The sequence below is a fragment of the Melospiza georgiana genome, chromosome Z, assembly GCF_028018845.1.
Source record: "Melospiza georgiana isolate bMelGeo1 chromosome Z, bMelGeo1.pri, whole genome shotgun sequence".
Lineage (NCBI taxonomy): Eukaryota > Metazoa > Chordata > Aves > Passeriformes > Passerellidae > Melospiza > Melospiza georgiana.
Window position 1 is genome coordinate 33,524,472 of NC_080465.1, and position 21,901 is coordinate 33,546,372.

General features: G+C 35.1%; 1 protein-coding gene across 1 annotated transcript in view; it reads right to left on the bottom strand.

Annotated features, from left to right (window-relative positions):
• Positions 1 to 21,901, bottom strand: part of CNTLN (centlein) — a 193,754-nt gene that overhangs the window by 116,799 nt on the left and 55,054 nt on the right. The window contains 5 exon segments of the mRNA XM_058044544.1: positions 3,119 to 3,156; positions 3,158 to 3,245; positions 5,998 to 6,121; positions 11,162 to 11,222; positions 17,410 to 17,583. Coding sequence (XP_057900527.1) covers positions 3,119 to 3,156; positions 3,158 to 3,245; positions 5,998 to 6,121; positions 11,162 to 11,222; positions 17,410 to 17,583 — 485 coding nt within the window.

Here is a 21,901-nt window from a genome sequence, read left to right on the forward strand (position 1 = left end):
CACTCCACAGGAATAAGGAAAGCAGAAACCATGAGGTCTTGTTTTCCTAAAAAAAGGAAAGTTTATTAGAAACATTTATTAAACAGCTGCTACAGCAGAGGAAGGATATGACTGAGCTTGTAGTGATTCCATATGTTTTGAAGACCCAGAGCACACCTCCTATAATGGATGACATGCAGAAGTACAAAACACTTATACAGACAACAAATTGCCAGCTAGGTATGAAAATGATAATTTATGTCATCATGTCTAATGCTGAAGAATGTTTGTTGTCAAAAATTGAGTGTTGCTGATATCTATTACAAGGTTGCCTAAAAATAATACAGAATGAAAGATGTAAAATTGTAAAGATTTCACAACAGTTCATATCCAGTCATCTATAAGTTTCCAAAGTTTGTACATTAAGGCCAAAGGGACAGGGTATCCCCATGCTCCAGCTAACTAACTTTTGATACAGAAATGCTGAAATGACTTAAATTAGCCAGCTTGCAATCAGGCAGCAGAACAATTGGATGTGCAGTGAAGCAGTTCTGTGGAGTGTGACCTGTGAGTCCTTCAGGTCAGCAAGCTGTCCCTGAGCCAGCAGGGCATCCTGGTGGTGGCGCATTAGGAAGAGCAGTGCCAGCAGGCTGAGGAGGGTGATCGTGCCTCTCTACTCAGCCTTGGTGAAGCACATCTGGATTGCTGTGTCCATTCCTGGGTTCTTCACTAGAAGGGAGTCATGGAGCCCCTGGAGTGGGTCCAGTGAAGGGCTAAAACCATGATTAATGTATGTGCATATTAAAGACATTTTACATCATTGCTCTATCCCTCAGAAGATGAGAGAGAAAGTAATTCTTACAGATTAAATGCATAAACAAGCAACAACAAAAAAATCTGATTTTCTAACACTCACTCTTTGGTTTAGTCAGAGAGAGAAATTTTACCTATTGAGGTAAAATTAATATTAAAATTAATAGGTAAAATAAAACTAGTCTAGTTAGAACTACTTAAACCAAAATAAAATCCCTACAACGACACTCTTCTTTAAGCAATAGTGCATTGGTATATGTATGTTCAACATCAACTTAAGAAAACAATCTGTAGACTCTATCAACTAAGTGCAAAACCTATGGGCTAATCTGATTTACTTATACTGTCTGTAACATTACACATATAAGTAACTGATACAACTCCATAGATCATGTCCTTTATCCACAGAATTTAAAAAACAATAGAAGCAATATAAAGAAGCTCTATCCACTTATCTAAAATTACAATAAATTTAGTATTGACTTTCTTAAGAAAATGAGCTGAAATTCTGAAATGATGACATCCTTCAATAAATTAAAGACTGCCATTATTACAGAAAGACAGATATAAACCCCACAATTATGCATTCATTTCTTCCTTACTGCAACAGTAAGTGACATTGCCCATAAGGAACAAACAGCACCTAAATCCACACAAAGAGTTCACCTTAATGAACACAACGCTGTACTGGCTTCTTACTAAATCCTTACTATGCAGACTTTTATGAATCCATTTTGCCTTATAAATCCTGTATCCTGAAGAGCTCAACTGTCTGCTCATGACACCTCACCACAGTCTAGTCAAGGTCAATGATCTGCAACATACAAGAAATAAGGGTGCTCCCATAAATGTGACTGCACAGGAGCTCTAGGAAAGCAGTCCAGCTGTACCAACCTTCAGGGTGCACACAATATATGAACATGGCTTTGTGTGAAAAAATAGGCTGATGTAATTGCTCTTCAGCTACTATTGCCTGTGGTGAATGCATTTACTAGTGAGGGAAAAGGAATTACATATACATCTTGCCAGGTATGCAATTACGTACATGGAAAGAAAGTGTTCTTTCCTACATAAAAATAAAAAATTAAATAATAATGAATATAATAATTGCATGTGATAATTTGTTGTTATAGCTTCAAAACAGCAAAAGAAAAAAAGTGACAATGAAGTGACAAGAACAGGCACACAATTTTAACTGGCAGATATAAGAATATGCCATGCAACACAGCTACTGGTAACACTGTCTATAATACACCAATGGAGATTCTGGTCAACACAAGGACTTACACAGAACAAAACAATTTGCTGCTGTTGAAATTCTGGGATAGCAGCCTTCATGGTACTGCCACAAAATGGGCTTATATTGTGATCTATTGGGAAAACACTTTTTTTTTAAACACAGACAAAAAACAAAGTCTGAATAAAACTTTCTATGATGTCTTGATTCTTAAATTAAAACAAAAAATCATAGTCACTTACAGAAAGTGTTAAATCACAGCAAAGGGCTAATTATACCATACTAACTTCCTTTTGTCTAGTATAAAAGGACATTTTTTTACTTTGCCTGGCTGAGTGTAATAGCCTATGAATTATGAGATCAAAGCAGCAAACTGTATGTTTTCTAAAGTAAGAGTTTCCTTCACCAAGTTTTACACTTACTACAGCTGAAAGAGCTGTGTGAAGGGATCAGCACTAAACCCAAAGGACAGGCTGTGCACAGCAAGAAAGAGAGCAACTCCCTCGTGCTTTTCGCAGGTCACTACCAAGGACCATGTTAGCAGATCCACACCAGACCCTTAACAGGCAGCTCTGCTGCTACCAGTAATTAGCTTGGACAGCTCTGGCTCCAGGAGTAGCAGCAAGGCTACACCATAATGAGCTCAGCTGGGATTAGCAGGACAGGGCAGGGAACCAAGAGAGCTGAGGCATTCTGCATTGCGTATGTATCACAGAGATCAAACAAGGATGGCTGGCTAGGTTATCCCCTCACCACCTCATTCCAAAAATGAAGCACGGCAGTGTGTAAAATACAGGCTAATGAAGAGCGACACCTCCAACAGATGAGAGCCACATTAATTAACACAATCCCTAGATCATGGAATACAGTTTCTGTTAGTGCTAGCAAACTTGTAACTTGTCACTGATTTAAGGGGGAGAGAGAAGGAAGAAAAAAAAAAAGAGCTGATGTTTTCCTTTTCTGCTTTTGGTAGATGCTTTCATAATGGAATTTTGCAAGGAATTCCTCTTGTATGGCCTGTAAAGCACTTCACAAAAAAACCCCCCAGTATGTTTCTTTATTTAAACACCATTTAAGAAAGAAACTCACTTCTCAATCAGCAGCTTCTTGTTCTCCCTTTTGAAAAAAAGCCAGTTCATTCCACATCACATCACAATCCTCTTGACAAAGCTGACAGGAGCTTGTGCGTTGGTATCTGCTTTTAGTATTTTCAAAGCTGTTTATGAGTTAAAAAAGGTTGTTTGTTTTCAAATATCTAAATGATTTGGGAGAACCAGAATAAAAGCACCCCTGCTTTCAGAAAATACAGATTTTTCAAGTACAGCATCCATTGAATCTGAATTTTGTATGAAGTATACATTCTGAGGCATGAAACCTTAACTGTGGTAATAAAGAGAAGTTCAGTTACATAATTTCAGATATACATTGAGCAAGTATCACACCATGCCTCCCAGGTGATGTGGCAGAATAGTGTCACCCACATTCTGATAACATTACTTTAAATACTGGTATGGGAAAGAAGAAGTTAAAATCATCATGTAATCTCTTGCAAATTAAGGGAAAGTCATCAGCTCCCCAAACACCCCAGCAAGCCAATGTGGAAGTTGCAACTAATGCCCACTCTAAATCACACTGTTGTTCTACTGTTTATTGAAGGAATTAACTCTCTATGGACAAGATTATGTATTAAGAAAAAGCATATTGACTTTTGAAGCACAGAAAAGTAAAATTATTTAAGAGTTTTTCAGTCATTAAAGTATTTTTAGATATTTTAATAATGCCAAAGATAAAAATTGTATTAAAAAATGCTTTATGGAATCAATTTAAAACTCTGCAATCCAAATTCCTACTGGGCAGAGAAATAAACTCTCAGACAATGTGGTAGCCTCCTAAGGCCCCCATCATCTTTGCAGTCACGTACATCAGTGCTAGTTGTATGTACACTGACAGGTGGATTAGGTCCCATCAGCTGCCATCTCAATAACAGATACTAATCTATGAAGAATATGGAGAATGGGGTTCTCCATCACTTACAAAGGATCAGAAATGCCACATAAGCACCTGTTACTGACTTCTTAATGCACAATTTACATTACAGCAGCACTATACAGCTTTTTGTGGTACCAAAATAACAGATGTTATTGTTACAGACTGCTTTTATTTGTGTCTTGTCTACTTTCTTTTGTTTAACTGTATTAAAAATGAAAACCAAACCTCCTTTAGTGTGACTTATACAAATCTAGCCTGGTAACAAAGATTATTGAAACCCTGTTATTTTCAGCTCAACTTAAATAGAGATGAAAAAATTAGATGACTAAGTGAAGACTGAGCATTATATTCTCCCCAATACCTACTTTTCCCAAACACATTCATTATAACACAAGCTCGTCTCATTTACTTTAAATAGAAGTCACCTTTGTCTCTCTTTCCCTTTTCTTTTTAATTTTTTTAAACTATCAGAACCAGAACATCCAGTGCTTCACTGTATATCAAGTCTAAGATTTTAAGGTCTTTATCTAGTTCAATTTTTTTTATCTTTTTAGCCTTGGACTCTCAATGGATCTGGAAGCCTGTCTAGGTATAGACACAGAATTAAATAATTTCATTGAATTTAGTAACTATCATCCTTAAGTCACTTCCAGATAGCACTACATTTAAAGCAGTGAAATAAAAGAAAAAAACCCCATATTTTTCCTTAAAAAACAAAACCATTACATTATAATTTGCCTAAATATATTTGCCATTATACTTAGGTATTTAAAAAAATGCTCCTGTGCTTCCTCCGATGCCTGTAGCAATTTTGTACCTCACCATTGTTTCCATCCACACCTTTTCTTTTCCTTTTTTAAAGACAAATCGCTCCTACATAAATGCTAATATTTCAAAGCAATGCAAATCTACTAAGATAGGCAATATCTTTACTTATATATAAGGAACAGTTTATCATTCACAGTAGGATGCTTTATATCACCCCAGACTCTGAACAGCTACCAGTTTTGCAGCATTTTCTGTGACTCTCATTTTCTTCAGAGAGAGATAGTTAGTGTCAAGATCAGTCAGTATTGTTGTAACTGCAAAAATAATTATTTTTAGTAGAAAACACAAGTGTTTACTGAGCTGTTAGGTGCATGCTAAAGCCCTGTTAAAGCTGCAAGGAAACTACTTCTTTGAAATAGGTCCTGAAAAGCAGCAGTGCTTGATAACCGAACTGATAAGAAATGCTTTAATTCCTCCAATTGCATCTATTTACCAAAGTATCTGTAAGCTAAGGACTTAAAAAAAGAATTTCTGCAAAAAATTTTCACTGTTCTGTATAGAGCCTAAGGGAGAATGATATACAGAATGTTCATTATGCAAATTTTATATGGTAAAGTCTTCCCTCTTTCCATTAAGAAAGATATATTACTGCATTTTTTGTAAAATTATCAGAAATCATTTATTTTTAAATAATTTAACAGATAAAAACACCTTGCTTTCATGCACATATTATTTTACTTTTCCCCTATAAGGAAGGAGATTTTAGCCTCAGTTAATATACGAATCACTAAATGTTAGAGAGGGTATTATTTCTATATTTTAATGAATAAAACTATTTTTAAAAACTATTTGAAACATAATGAGCAACTGCTGTGTTACAGAAAATTAAAAACATACAGTCAACAAAATAAATGAGTGAGGAATTAGAGAAACATAAGCAGTCCTAGCTGACCTTTGTCCAGTACTCAGGCTCTCAAGGAGAGCCCAAATGAAGTAAGTCAAGGTGTCAGCTCAATATATTTCCTCTTGGTTTCAACTACAATTTTTCTCACATAGGTGTAAGCTATGTATTCTGCTGTAACAAAGAACAGTCTTGATCACCACCCAGTAGCTCCTTTCTTCAAATCACATTCTCTTTTGAATACCTTTATAATACTTCTGTTCAGATTTCTTGGGTAAGGAAAATGTTTTTAATGAGCTGTGTAACTTACCTGCTATTGCCCTCTTCCCACTGCTTTAATTGCTCTTTTAGCGCTCTGTAGTTGGTCTGTAACATCTGCAGCCTTTCTTCGTGTTTTCCATAGGCTGCTCTTAGCTCATAAGATTCTTGAGACTGTATGAAACCAGAAAAACAAAATCAGAGTTGGACAAAATGTAAGAGAGTATTACGCAGATCAAATGAAAGGAAAGTTCTCTTTTATCAATTACTGTGAGACTCAGAAATCGAGATAGAAAGATCAGGACTCACAGTCCTGGAGGTCAAAGTTTTCTTATTACTACTTTGGAAAATTCTGCTGATTTGGCAATTCACTTAAATACTATTTTCATGCTGCTGAAAGTTTTAAAAATTTACTACCAAAATGCCAGCTTTTATCTGGTGAATCCATAAGCCTAATACATTTTAAAACACATAGACTGAAAAAGGACTGTTGGCACTTTTTTTCATTCAAAACTACTTTCTTTCCTTTTTTTCCCAATGGAAAACTGTTCTATGTATTTTCAAGGGAAATACTGGCCACATGAAAAAAAAATTACATTTAAATGGCTTCAGGATTTCCACACATAGTAAGCTGTTTCTGTAAATATATATACACCTGCAACACCCAGACTTTGTCCTCTAGTAATGCAGCAAACAAGAAATAAAAACATTGTTTACAATATCTTTTATATAATCAAAACCATACAAAAAAAGTACAGAACAAAAATTAAAATACACCTTGATTATTATTGCAGGATAACATCATGTAAGCTTAAACCCAGACTTTTCTAAATGACAATACAGTCCTCTGGAAAAAAAATAACACTAAGAAGAAGCATTTAACGCTATAAAGCAAGTCAAACTACTCAACACTAATAAAGAATTCACCAGCAAAGAATTCATTATGCTGTAGCAAAATTTGCAATCAGAGCTTCATTTTCAGTTCAATGGGAGCTCTGCTTGTAGAGCAACTACAGAACTAAATAAATCAGAATACCTTATTTGCAAGCATTTACACCGCTTATATGCAAGGAGGACTTTTCAGCATTAGTCAATAAATTAGACAAACCAATAGTCAGAGTTGCAAACAATAAAAATTGAGTCCCATTATAAAAACATGGCAAGGGTTTCCAGAGTATTCATAACTACAAAGCACCTATACTAAGCTGGGCAATCAAATGTAGCCCACCTTTCATGATGCACAAAGTTGAAAGACACCAGCTAAAGTTTTAAATGGTACTATATACGTAATTCCAGAAGTTTTCTGGAAGTGACTTCAGAAACAAAAAGAGAAGATTTAGGAACACAATCAAGTCCAAAGTGACCCTACCACTAAATACTTTCCCAAAGTGGTGGTGATAGGTTTTCTTTCCTGAAACAACCTCTAAGCCAAATACATTTTTAAATTCTGAATTGTTAAAAAAGTACTTTTGACTGGGCTTAAGTGAACTCATATAAATACCACAATGATATTAAAAACAACCACATAAAGCACATAAATCTTAGACTAAGAACATAGAGACCATTACCAAGTTTTGCACAAAGAAATTTTCACAAGAATACAATTACAGATGTTGTGTTTTCAAGAAAAGTTCATGAAACAACTGTTTTGAGATTGTTTGATATTGTTAGCAAAAACTGGTCAAGTCTGGCAGGGCACTAGAAAATAATGTCTTCAGTATAAATCCTGAGAAGCTTATTAGTGTCAATGCCCTTTCAGAGATGCAACCAACTGTAGAATTTGGCCTTTCCTATTAATGAATCTGCATTTTTCATTATTGCTTACCTGTTCTATTATCCATTCTGTTACAGTTATTGCCTTCCCTTATCACTTGCTCTGCTCTTGCAGAAATAGAAATTAGACAATTAACTGCCCTAATCACTCTCTCTATTGAATAAAGCACTTCAGGATTTAAAATATTCACTGAAATTTCCATAATCTGTTAGATTAATCTCTGTCTGAATTATGTTATATTTCATAACTAAACTGTCTTGTACACCGTTTTGTATACATTCATGGACGTGGGACAGAACAACCCATCTCTCACAGTGCTGGACCTCCAGATTACTCTCCAGCTGTACCCTGTCATCCATAGTACCACCCATGCAATAATGAATAACAGTAACACAAAGTTCAATCTGCAGTAGGAAAATCCCCACTGCCTATGCCTTTTTTTCTTTTGGTAGGCTGCTCAGACAAGTCAAAATATTCTAATCATTAATGCAAGAAATGCAAGTTTTTATTGAAATTGACCTTCTATTACTGTAAAAAGGAAATTTAAAAAACTACACTGATTCAATTATTTGACTATGCTTAGGCTTTCAAGAACTGAGGTCCCTAATAGTTACAATATCAGTTTTTTCCACAAACAGTTACGTGGATAAGATGCAATATTCATCTATTTTCAGCATCTGAACACTATACATGGAATAGGACTACATATGAAATATGAGGTAAATGTGAGTGTACAATACAAACAAGTATTTAAGATGGCCCTGAAGACTGGTGTGCATATTCTAATTTTATTTACCTCCAAAAACTTTAGAACCTAAAAAGGATGAGAAAACTCAAAGAGAAGAGCTCCTATTGGTTTTGAGACTTTTCCAGTTAAAGCCAGGATTATCTCTTCTAGGCTACACCAGTGACCAGAGCTCTAGAAGCAATACAGGAGAAGATCAACGTATTCTTAGTTTGTATCAAATATCTACTTCTCAACAACCAAACTCTTACCCACTTCTTAAAGACCCACAGTAGACCGAAGTTTTTTACCAATCTAAGTAGCAGATTGATAATTTGTTATTTAAAAGCAAAAAAAAAACAAAACACTCTTATTCATTTTGACGTTCTCTTCTGTAAACAAGGGTGCAATCAGGCATGCTCTGTTACTTTTTAGTATCCCAGAAACAAAGCCAATTCTGTGTAAAATTCTGAATCTAAATGATCACCCCATTTATACTAGCAACAAAGATACTAAGAGCCATCTTTTCTTGTTGAGAAATGAGTCAGCTGAGAGAATGGGAAAAACCTGTGAATGGGACCTTGACCTCTTTTGCTCCTTTGAAATACTGACTGAGGCATTCCTGAAAACCCTAAAAATAGAGCTGTTCTTTTTTTTTTTTTTTTTGTATTGTTACCAATTTTTTGACAGTACTAATGTATAAAGTCACCATTTCATGTTCCAGACATGCATCACTAGTGTGTGTATTGACAGAGCAACCATTTCTCTGAGCAAGAAAATTTCAAGTAATCATATAGAAAACACTTCATTTGAAGAGGCAATAATGCAAGGACCAGTTTTGAAAATGTGGGTCAAATCCATTTTTTGTTGCTAGAAACAAAGCCTGAGAGAAGGCTAGCATTAAGAAATCACAGAATAGCAACATAAATGTTCTGACATTAACTTTATGAAGCTTAGCTCACTGTCATGCTGGCAGTAGCCTCATTGAAATATGAATGTAGCGCCACAACAGTGTTTATTATAATGACCTGGGCCTCTACAGCTTCTTTTCAAACCATTAAAACATTCTGCAAAAGAAGCCAAATAGATTGTCAAGAGAAAATGCAAGAAGTTAATGTGCTTACTTTCAAGGGGAGATTTACCCCTTAAAGACATCATGGATGTCTGTGATAGAGATCCCACACCTGTAACATCTTAAACCTGCACTTTTAAATTATACTTTAAGATTAAATAGAAGATACGTAAAGGCAGTATGGTGAATGGTACAAATTATATATGAGGTTATGCACAGACAGTTGTTTCTCTTCTGCATCTGCTTTCCTTCACTCCTCCTTCCAGAAGAAATGTGTAGCTCTCTATCATTGAAGGCAATAGCCATAGACATTTTGTGCATTTTGTTTCCACACAAGAGCATTTTGTTTCCAAGAGCAAAACAGCTGTAGCCTACAGTTCCAGAATAATCTGTAGCATCAGTGTCAGGCAGACCAAATAAGAGTAATGAACAGAAAGCCTCCCAAAGACCAATTCTCAGGTTTAGCTGGTGGGACATGCCTTAGAATTCTCAACAGAGGGAAAAAACAAAACAAAATTAATTTTCTGTCTCCCAGGAACAAGACAACCTGGAAGACTGAATTTGAAGTCTAAATAACCTCTCCTGTTCATATACTCTACATGTGTTAAGATAATGCTTTAAATTCTCCCATGTACATAGATGGATGAATTGTGACATTTTGCTGAAATATACTTCCCATTTACAGTTTTTCTAAAATTAACTTATCACTGTGGTTGGTAGAGCTTCCAATTTTTTCACTTACATAACTTTTATTATAGGATGTTTAATACAACGAATTCTCCTTTAGGCTACACATACTTGAAAATATCTTTCAAATTACATAACTGAACAATGATAAGCAGCACAAAAAAGAGAAGGAGGAGAGGGAGGAAAGTGAGGAGAATAAAGAAGAAGATGAATTTTAAGTGTTTAAGAAAATATGACTCAGGGTTTGCATTTTGCATTCAGAGGTGCAATTTTAAACCAATAGTTTGTTCAAAAGTTACTGTATCTCTGTAGCAAAATACCAAACCAACAAAAACACGGCTACAAAAATCTGTGAAACTGGGACAAAATGAGCAATTGCAAAACAAGCTCAATTAAGATTTTCTATGAAGGGGTGGAGCGAGGGGGATTGTTATTGTTTTTTTTAAACAGCATCTTTTAGACCAGCAACTAACGGACCCACAACTTATATAATTTCCAGGGGTCTTTTTTAAGTTACTGACTTCAGCATTTTAAAGTGTGGCTTTATTGTACATAAAAGTCTTTGTACTTTCAGTGCTTCTACTTTCTGATTTACTTCATATGAACACATAAATTTCTCAGAATATATATACCCAAACACAAACTTTGAAAATGTATTTAACAAGTATGTGCTATTGATGACAGCTCAATTAAGCTTCCACAGGACTGCAAGATTACTCACACTGTAAAGTAAAAAGGTAAACTAATGGAGAGTGCTCTCTGATCCGAAGAGACTTACAGTGCATAAAAATATGTGTATTTTTAATTTTTTAAATGTCTGTTTGTTTTGGTATATCTTTATCTATGCAAGCTTATAGCTAGCAGGCTTTTTCTTTATTTTTATTTAATTTTCACCTTTAGCTGTAGTGTCTTCTCTAAGTTTTCAATCTTCCTTTCAGCTATTTTAAGCTTCTTTAGTTCCTCTGACTCTCTAAAAGAGCTCTTTGGGGACAGAGACCTTGAACGTTTCACAGGTGGTTTCTGGAGAATAAAACAAGGACATGGTTGAACTAGTTGGAACACCGGATTATGAAAGACATGCAGAATTAAAGAAGAAGTAATTTTGAATACTAATAATGAATTATAAAAAAAAAAAAATCTGCATGGAATACCAGAGAAATAACAAGCAGAATTACCACAGCGCTACCACTAAAGGTTTCTCTGTGACTCGTTAATGAGAATATTCATTTACATTTACATTGTTTCTTTCAGAATAATGATGTCCCATTAGGGAAGACTAAAGGGTTATAGACTCAGAAATGCAAGAAACCTCATTACAAAGGAGGGGATAGAGGCTGGTCTAATTGCTCTATAAGGGTCCAAGGTTACACTTGATAGGACAACCAGAAACAAGAGGGAAAGGATTTTTTTCCCTTTGAAATAGTTTAACACACTGTGAAGTTGAAGGAACAATATGCTTGAGGAATATAAATACAACAGACAGTAGATCTTATACCATAATGACCATATGGTCATTAACTATAATGTGACTAACTAGAGACAAGAATATGTGTTTATATTATGTACAGCTTCATACAGCAATCTGGAGAAAGAGCATGTGAAAGTAACACTTAAACTGGGCAGCTTTCTTGTTCACTCTATGTCATATCTCCTTATGGCAGAGAAAGAAAGGCCTCATAAAATTAGACTTTCAGATTTTTGGAATAACTTGGGTTAAGAACAGTGAAATACCAACACACACTTAATGCCAATCAGGCAAAATACTGTTGTGCCAACACATAAAGTCAAATAGAAACTTAGGTAAATTGTGATTATTCTTGCTGCATTATGCCACTTTCTCTGCAAAAACACTGATCCACAATAAAATAAATCAGGGATAAATTCTTCTTCAATACTGTAGGTATCAATATTTTCACTAGTCCATTAAATTAACTTAATTTTGAAGAGTATCTTAATTAGCAACTGACATTTTTTTCTTTGACTACTACCTTCCAGCATGAAATATTTATAAGACATCATATACCACATTTTCATTTTAAATAGTATGGGTTTCCAAAAAGAAGAAAAAAAAATCTGTCACCAAATATCAGAGAACAGTAGCATCTCATATTTATATTTATACTTATATTTATATTTATATTTATATTTATATTTATATTTATATTTATATTTATATTTATATTTATGAATGTAAATATTTCCAATGTGGTTTTGTCATTTGATTTAATTATTCTTTTGCTTATGACACATACCTGAAACAGACATAAAAAAGTCCAACAAACAACCAGGCAAAATTTATTAGAAAAAGTGTTACACTCTCACAAAAAAACCCCAACAAAAACCAAAACCAATCCAAACAAACAAAAAAACCCAACAACCCAAAAAACAAAACAACCCAAAACCAAAAAAAAAATCCCAAGAATAAACCAAATCAAAACAACCCCTCCCCTCAAAAAAAAAAAAACAAAAACAAAAACAAACCAAACCAGAGCTAACATCTGGAAAAGATTTTAGTACATTTAAAATCCAAATACTAAAAGATATAATCATCTTCAAAGTCCCCAATTTTGTAAATAAAATGAAGAGCTTTAAAAAAAAAAGCAACCAAAACCCAACCCTCCTATCCTCTACATTCCTTAATCATTCTATACAGTCATATTATTTATGACTGTACTTTTCATTATTTTTCAATAATTGCTTCTAGGTAAACTTTATGCTGGTATAGAGAAAATCTGGAATATACACAGTTTCTCTGAAATCAGATATAGAAGGTCAAAGCACTCTGCTTGCTGCCAAAGTGAAGGACAACAAAGGAAAAGGAGGAGATCAACCAACACGAGGCTCTTAAGAATTAATAGGTAGAGAAAACCTGAGAAGGAACAGAGAAAAGAGGAAAAAAAATACCAAAAAAGATAAAATTCACTGTCTTGCTAGTCTAGTCACAGCTGATCAGATACAAGTACATAAGAATTTTTTATACATATATATAGATAGATAGATATATTATACACACACTCAGAGTTTATATATAGCTACCTCGGAATGTGCTAGAGCCAAGCTATGTGAAAAAAAATGAGAAAACTTTTAACTACTTATGGATATGGGAATGATTACCTCTGACAATGGATGGGATTGGTGATATGTATTCCATAACTTTCACCTTTTTAGTGATCAGACTAAAGGTCTGTGGAGAAAGGACACTGGATCTGGGCTTTACATTTGCACATAGGTAGTTTGAACTCAATCTTTGCTAAGGAGGTAAAGAGTTCTATCAAGACAAAGGAGACTGTGTAGTAAAATACACTGTAATTGGATTGCCTGGGGCTGCTGCAAAACTCAGTTTGAAAGATGGCATCTGTAAAAATCTTCTCACAAGTGCAAACTTTACTGCTGTTGCTCCCGTCAAATATAAACATTAAATTTTTTATTCAGTCCTCATATTCTACGGAAAAATTTTGTCATACCTCTATAAAATATATACAGAAATGTATATAATGTTTCAAAATGTAATGTTTCAAAAATTTTCTACATGTTTAGGAGTAAAAAAACCCCTCCAATTTTATCAGTGAAGATTGTTAATCGAAGTCAGGAAAGGAATCCAGACCAGAATATTTTTCATTGAATGTTCCTTAAACACTTTTACTGAAGACTAAACCAAATAGCAGAAACCCAGAAATGAACAGAGTTTCTATTATATAATAGATATGAAATTTTGTGATAGAAGATTTAGCAAAAAGAAAGAGCAGGTAAGTGGATGGGACACACATTAATGGAGGCACACAAGCAGGAAAAGAAAATATGTCTATTTCTAGACAACCTTCTATTACCTGTCTGCACAATGAAAGACATCATGGGACAAAACTGCAAATAGCCATGTTCTTGAATTCAATAATTCAAGGTTTCATGTTGAATAAAGTGCCAAAACAGGTCAAATAAAACAAACAAACAATGAAAACCATAAAATAACCAACAAAAAAAAACCCAACCAAACAAAAATAACCCCACCAACAAAAAAGCCCCAAAACCCAAACCAAAGTAGGGAAGTCAGAACTCCTCCTGAAAAGTCTTAGGAGCACTTTTTCTTTACAGGCTTGATATCAATGACTGCCAAGATACAGCTCAGAGGATAGCGGGCAGAAATCGTAATGATTTTATCAATTGAAGAAACAGAAACATTGTTGAGGCTGAAACCAAGACTGACCAGATAGATGTGGGGGTTTTTAGAAAGAAAAATGCTAAAATCTTGATTCGCTATGTTTCGACAGGAACTTTACTAGCACTGCAAGTTAACACATGTCTTTCAGTGTCTTGACACTATAGACCTAGAAGAATGGTATAGAATGTACATGAACAAAAGGCAATTCTAACTCCCATGCACCATATCATGGGAAAGTTTAGCTACAAGAAAACCACAAAACCCTACTGAATTAGCCAGCCTACATATGAATGTCAGTTTAAACAGCTAACAGAAATCATATATTGCTCACAAAGTTTAAGCTCCAAGAAGAGCTCTAGGAAGGTCAAGCCAATGACTCCTAAGTCTTCAAACCCAACAGCACACAGCTACACCACTTTTCACATAGACAGGACCATGATTGTTACAACTGCCTCTAAATACACACTTAACAATATCATGAAACAGGACACCACAACCAAGTTTAACGAAGCTTTGAAATGTCTCTCAAAGAATAAGTTGTTTCTATTCCTCAGTACAGCTGTAGGCAAGAGATGTGGATTTCTGTAATTCACAAAGAAACCAACACAAGGCTATAGATGTATCTATGCTGTTGCATGTGTAAACACAGCCAGAAGCATGCAGTCGGGTGGCCATACATCTCAATTTACTGCAGTAGTGCCAAGTTTCTGTTTGTACCAGGCTCTTCTTTTCAACACCTTTTCAACTGTTCCTTCTTTCAAAGCCTTTTAAACATTTTTAGAGCAGTAGGTCATCAATGCAGTGTCATTCTGATCAGAAGTGATTCCATGCTTATTTGTTCTTTGTATCCTGGGAATGTATATATGGGGGAATGAAGGGCAGCACAATAGTCTTTGTAAAGTCAAAAGGATCATTTTTATAAAACAAACATTGAATATCCCACCTACTCTTTCTGTGAAATCATGCGCTAATGACTTCTGATTTTGTCATAAAAGGCTGAAAAACAAGGGAATGAGAAGATACTGCAAGGAAAAAGGGTAAAGTACTAGCACAGCAATACTAGCTTCTCCATTTAGAAAATCCACAGTATTTCCACAATTTCACATACTGTGTCGCCTTACATACAAAGGAGTTAAACAACTGAACTCCCAAAAGTTTTAGAGACTTGTGTGCTCTTGTGAAAAAGTGGACATATCAAACAGCCTTGACTATTTAAAGAGCATAACTCAGACCTACATATCAAAACAGGAAGAGATTTTGTACAATACGCTTTAAAATTTGAATTTAGTTTTACTAAAGGAAGGCAGTATAATTGCTTTATTTTGACACAGTTCATGACAAACACAGCAGTCTCATTTACTTTCCCCTGAGGAAACAGAAAAAGACATTGTGGGGTGCTAACCTTGGCAAAGGGTCAAACACCCACTTAACTGCTCTCCCAGTTTCCTTCCCAACTAGGACAGGAGAAAATAGGATGATAAAGCTGGTGGGTTTACCGCTCAGCATCATGGGCTGACTCAACCTGAAGAAAATTTATTTAAGCTATTGCCACTTAGAATATATTTAGGTTGTAAGAAATAAAGAAAAAAAAATTAATTAACACTGTCTTCCCTACCCAAAAGAAGCTCCCAGCTTCCCAGGCATAACTTCATTCCATAGCTCCTGACTCTTTTACCACCTGCTGAGCCATGCAGGCAGAAGGTTTACAATAAATGCTTAACAGCTCCCATTGGGCTATTCTTTCCTCCTCACACTTTCCTCCCACTCTGGCACAGGGCCTCACAGGCTGGAGTCCTCCAGGATAAACTTATTCCAGAGCGGATCTTCCATGGACCACAGCTCATTTAAGAGAGGAACCTACTCCAGTATCTACTCCCCTCCACAAGCTGTAGCTTCTATGAGCAAATATCCACTTGCTCTGGGCTCCTCCACAAGCTATTTTATTTACATCTGCTCCACAGTGATCCTCTCCCTGGGCTGTAGAGAAATACCTGTTTCCAGCACATGAAGCAACCCCTCCCTCTCCTCCTTCCTGACCTTCACGCTTGTCAGGCTGTTTCTTACCCTCTGTTCTTCAGTCTATACTGCCTGTGTAGCATTTAGTTTTTTCTTAAGCACATTTTCACAGAAATGCCCACCACATGCTCCTGAAGAAATGTTCTAAAGCATGTCTTTTCCCAAAACTAACATACAGTACAGATCATTAAGAAAGAGCAAGCTATAGATTTTTAAAAGAAAATGTGATCAGATACCATATTCGGATAAACTAGAAGATTTCAGAGGAAGTGGACAAGATGGTCCACACTAGTGCATTATTTATACCATTCAGAATCACATTCACCTTTGCAACCTTGTTAACAGTTTCTAATACTCTATACAATCACAATAAAAAATAGATGAGGAAGAGTCTGAACACAATGAAAAACATCATGATTTCAGCTAATTTAATAAATCCATTTAAATACTGGAATTATTTACAAGTGTCACTCATTTACTATAGCTCATAGGTGCTGTTATTGTTATTTAATGCCTAAATCAAACAATGAGACTCCACAAAAGAGGCAGTTCAGCACCATACAAAGCTGAAAGTATAAACTTCAAAGGATATTGTTGTCATTCATAGTAGAAAAAATACTATATTCCACTCCAGAAATCAAGACTTTGGGAAAAAATATTTTTCATTTAAAAATTCATAATAATAACCATTTATATTTGTCTCACTTTCCTTACAGTGAAAGATGGTCATTCTAATAAACACCACAAAATATCTGATAAATATTCATTTTAGCAAACCTACAAAGAATTTATCCTGCAAATAGTTCATTTAATTAAGAATCCCTTATTCAGTATTTAATAAGGTAAAACCTTCTACTCCCAACAGCTATTTTAACAAGTCTTTGGCAGATAACACAGGAACGATTCAAACAAGCTTCCAGAATTATAAGCAGCGTCAACAGATATTAAAATTATTATCTGGGCCCTTGAGCAAAAACGTTTGGCTTCACCAGCCTGACTTACACACAAATACACCAGACAATAAAACTACCCTACCTCGTGCTTTTTTCCAGTCCTTATATTGTTGCTTTCCAGAGTATCTGCAGTGTACAAATTATGCTCTGCTAGGTTAGGATCCCCTTCCTTCAATTTTTTCTGTAAAAGCTCCATTTCAGATTCTTGCACTGTAATACAGTCCTCTAGCTCACTTAAAGAAGGCTGTTGAATTATCTAGAAAATGACAGTAGAGATATACTACAGTGTTAACAAAAAAATCAGATGCGTAACACACCATTTACTTAAAACTGCCTAGAGAAACATATTAACAATTTTACAGAAACATGTAAAAGCTGCAAATATTTCTGCTCTCCTAAATTACCCATGAATGCATAATCAAAACCGGGTCTCAAAATATTAAGGAAACATTTTTAGACCACCACCCTATTTTGTAAATCTAAATTTATGTTCTTAAGAATGGCTGTTTTATACGGACATTTCTTCTGCAGTAACTTATTCTACTTATTAGACAGTATTTTGTATGTCACATGCTATTAAATTTCTTGACAAAATATTGCACCTTCTAGACTTGTTTCTAGTGAAACTTCAAGTTTTAAGTATCACTGGCTGAACAAAAACCTTAACTGCATATTCTGGAACTAAACATATTGTTATTTAAGAACTGCCTCAGAAAAGTACTTTTTTACTGTAAATCTAAAACTTGTATCCATAACATCCTTAAAGAGCACAAGTGTTGGCATCAAACTGAAAACTTAAAGGAAAAAATAGACTCTAGCTCACAGTGTTGCTCAAGGCTGGTACTTTATTTTATTAAACTGTTGAATTCCAGGACCTTTCCTAGCTATCAACCCACGTGCAGCAATTCCTTGACACAATATAAGGCTGCCGCACAGTGATCAACTTACCTATCTACCAAACCTTTTCAGAGAGGACACATTTCACAGCTAGCAGCTAGCAGTAGGTTATAACCCTGATATTCAGTAGCAGACTCATGCATGCATGACCAAGAGTGGTCAAGTTAGCATGGCTTGACAACTGACTCCTGGTCAGTTGAGCTTTCATTACCAGGTGTGATCACACCCCACCCTGTAACAACCACTGGGCAAAACTTTCTTTCTTAGTGTAAGCAGCAGCAATATGCTTGTTGGGTCACCTTACGGCAATCACAAAGTGAAATGCTTTAGCTCACGCCTCCTCCTCAGTGCCATAAGGCTGCGGACAGATATTCATCTTTTAACAGCTGTGCCAGAGAAAGATGATAGAATTCCCACATGGCCAATGCATCCAGGTAGCTGGAGGTTAACACCTCAGTGCCATTGCTGGAGAAGTAATGATGTAAACAGCCTCCCTAACTGATTGCATAACTAATGGTGGGTAGTTTAAAAGTCAATGGAAGTGGCTTGAGCTTACCTTGGACTGCACTGATGAGGGGAAACTCATGAAACTCTATTGCCAGTGGTGTTCTGACAGCAATGACGAGCAGCTGGCAAGCAGTAAGCTCTTCAATCAACAAACCTGATCCAGAAGACATGCTCTTAAGACTAACTAGAAGTTTTATTTTATCCCTTATTAACAAGATCCTGACAACATCACTTGCTTGCAACTGTTTGCACATATTCTTAAGACAAAATACGCATTTCAATAGAGAACATAAAATTTGGTACAATCATCATGTGACACTGTGTTCTCAAATACTGGTGTTCCCTACATAAAAAAAGTCAGGAATACTGACAAAAATTACAAAAAGCAGTGTAAAAAAAAGGTTAAGTAAATAAATCTCCAAATTCATGCCAATCAAGAACTGAAGTCGTCCAAAGTTGATTAAAATCAATCAAGCATCTTAGTAAGCTTAGTAAGCTTAGTATTTCGTATTTCTCAGAAACAGACAAATGGGCACAGACATTTTATTTATGCAAAATATGCTTTTCATAAAGCCAAAGATAAACTTATTATTTCAACAAATAAATTAAAAATTAAAGATGTTGACCACTTTCTTTAGAAAAACCTCAACTCTTCATACAGTAAGTATAAGACATTTGTCAGACAGTAAAATTTGCCTGTGCTTTTGCTGACTGTTCCTTAAATATATTCTGTTCCTCATTTTGCATAGTTTAGGCCATATGTAGTTGCAAACAGATATCATTACCACCTATGATCAGTAAAATGCCTGTTTATAACCATTAGCTCATGAACACACAGAGAAAAAACAAAAAGAAAAAGAAGAAAATGAGAAGTGACAAGCCATGCAATCAAAAGAATGCTTTAAAGAAAACTAGACTTCATGTTTGTTTGAACAAAACCTGAGCATTATATAAAAATGAAAGAAATCCACCAAAACCAAGAAGACAGAAATAGTGTCAGTAGATAAGGGAAATGTAGTTGCACTCAGGTTCTGGAATTTATTTTATTATTTGAATTTTACTCTTTTTACAAAACAGAAATACACCTATGAACTTGACACACACATCTTACTGATTTCTCAGATGTATGTAATAAAAGAGCTCCACGTGAAACACAAGTTTTAGAACTATATTAGTAACTCAAAAAAGAGTTGACAACTTCAATCTGTTACAACAATTTCAATTCACATTCCTGTTACTTTAAAAAGTCTACACCTGTTAAGTGCTCATAGAATTATTTAACTTTAAAAGGACTTTTATATCCTTGAGTCCAGCTCCTGCTGCTGACCTGTAAGAATTAGAGAAATGTCACTAATTATTGACTTCTTATTGTATCACTACTTTTTATTTTCTTCTGTAAAAAAATGAAATACTGAGTACTTTAAAACATAACTCCATTTAAGCTGACTCGATCACAGATTACATCAAAACCCGCTCCGCTACGTCATGCAGTTTCTGCTGTTGACTTTAGCATGATCAATATATGAAAATTATTATTCTTTATTCGCTTTGAGGTTGTTTTTCTACTCTTTTCTTCTTCCAAAAGAGATCCCTAGAAATTGCCATGCTGTGATACTTATTTTAAATAAAATACCGTAAAGTATTTTTACGGTAAATTTATCTTATTTTCTAATAAAACCCTTACTGTCTCTGTCCACATGGCTATACAGACAGATTTCTTGAAAAACTAAATCCAACAAATCAAGTCTTAGATCTTAACTAACACCTCCAAAATGCCTATGCTTTTACCTTAAAATATTCAGTAGATTGCTGTTACCAAAACACACTTGCCTATAGCATTTGGGTCTATGATATCCTCAAAACCTCCTCATTTTTAAGTATACTTGTGGAATTTTTTCAGTTTCAAAAATTCTAAGAACCCAGATGTAATTGATTAAATAAATTTAAAAACAAAAGTTTTGCTTATCAGTGGACTCCAACTCAAAAGGAGTTTGGTATTATTTTATGTTAAACTTAACATATCTTTGAAAAACTGAGAAATATTCTTGGAATTATCCTAGCCTAAAGACTTTGTTTATTCAAATATAAGAGAAGGTTGAACAATTATTTTTTATATAATAAAGAAGACCTTCCCAAGACAGAAAACTGGGTGAAACTTCTCTCGCTGGTGTTTTGTTTTAGATTCATGTCAATTTAATTTAATACTTCCAGAATTCTGTGGTCCAAGTATCTTTGGATAAGAGCAAAAAAAATTCTTAAAAATTATTAAACACAAATTGTTTAGTGAAAAGATTTGGTTACTATGAGAACAACCAACTTCTTCTGTATAAACACATGACTCTATCAGCAACCTAGAATTTGAAGATCAACGCAGGCAGAGAGAGTGGCATTTTTACAAAGGCATGTAGTGACAGGGCAACGACTTCAAACTGAAAGAGAGGAGGCTTAAATCAGACATTATGATGAAATTCTTTAATGTGAGGGTGCTAATGCACTGGAACAGGTTGCCCAGAGAACCTGTGGATGCCTCACCCCAGCAGTGTTCAAGGCCAGGTTGGATGGGGCTTGGAGGAACCTGCTCTAGTGGGAGGTGTCCCTGCCCCTGGTCACAGTGGGGTGAAACTAACTGATCTTAGGTTCCTTCCAAGACAGGCCATTCTATGATTCTATGAAATGCAATTCCATCAGATTCTCAAAGAGAGATATGAACTTTTCTTGGATTTTCACTTTTTACATCTAAACTCTAATTGGTAATCTAAGATCAAAGGGAAGTATTACAAATACTAAGTCCAAAAAGGCAAATCATTTGGGCTATAATGGAATGACTTTAAAATCCTAACACTGTCAGAAATAAAAGCAGAATAGTGAGTTTCAAGGCTACAAAAATTAGTCAACATCCAAGATCTGTATGAAGGATGGAGTCCAATAAAGACCAGAAATCTGCAATCCAGAAAATTGCAATCTGAGAGGCAGCGCTAGGTTCTTCAACAGCTTCTGCCTTAAAATTATCATTTTTCATATTACAAACTGAAATAGTAACTCACAGAGTAACTCAACAGAGAAGTCCGTGTAGTTTACTTCCTAAGTCTATTCTGAATCCTATGTCTAAAACTAAAATTCTTATGAGACAATCGTTTCAGTGCACACACAATGGTGGCCCTCTTAACAAG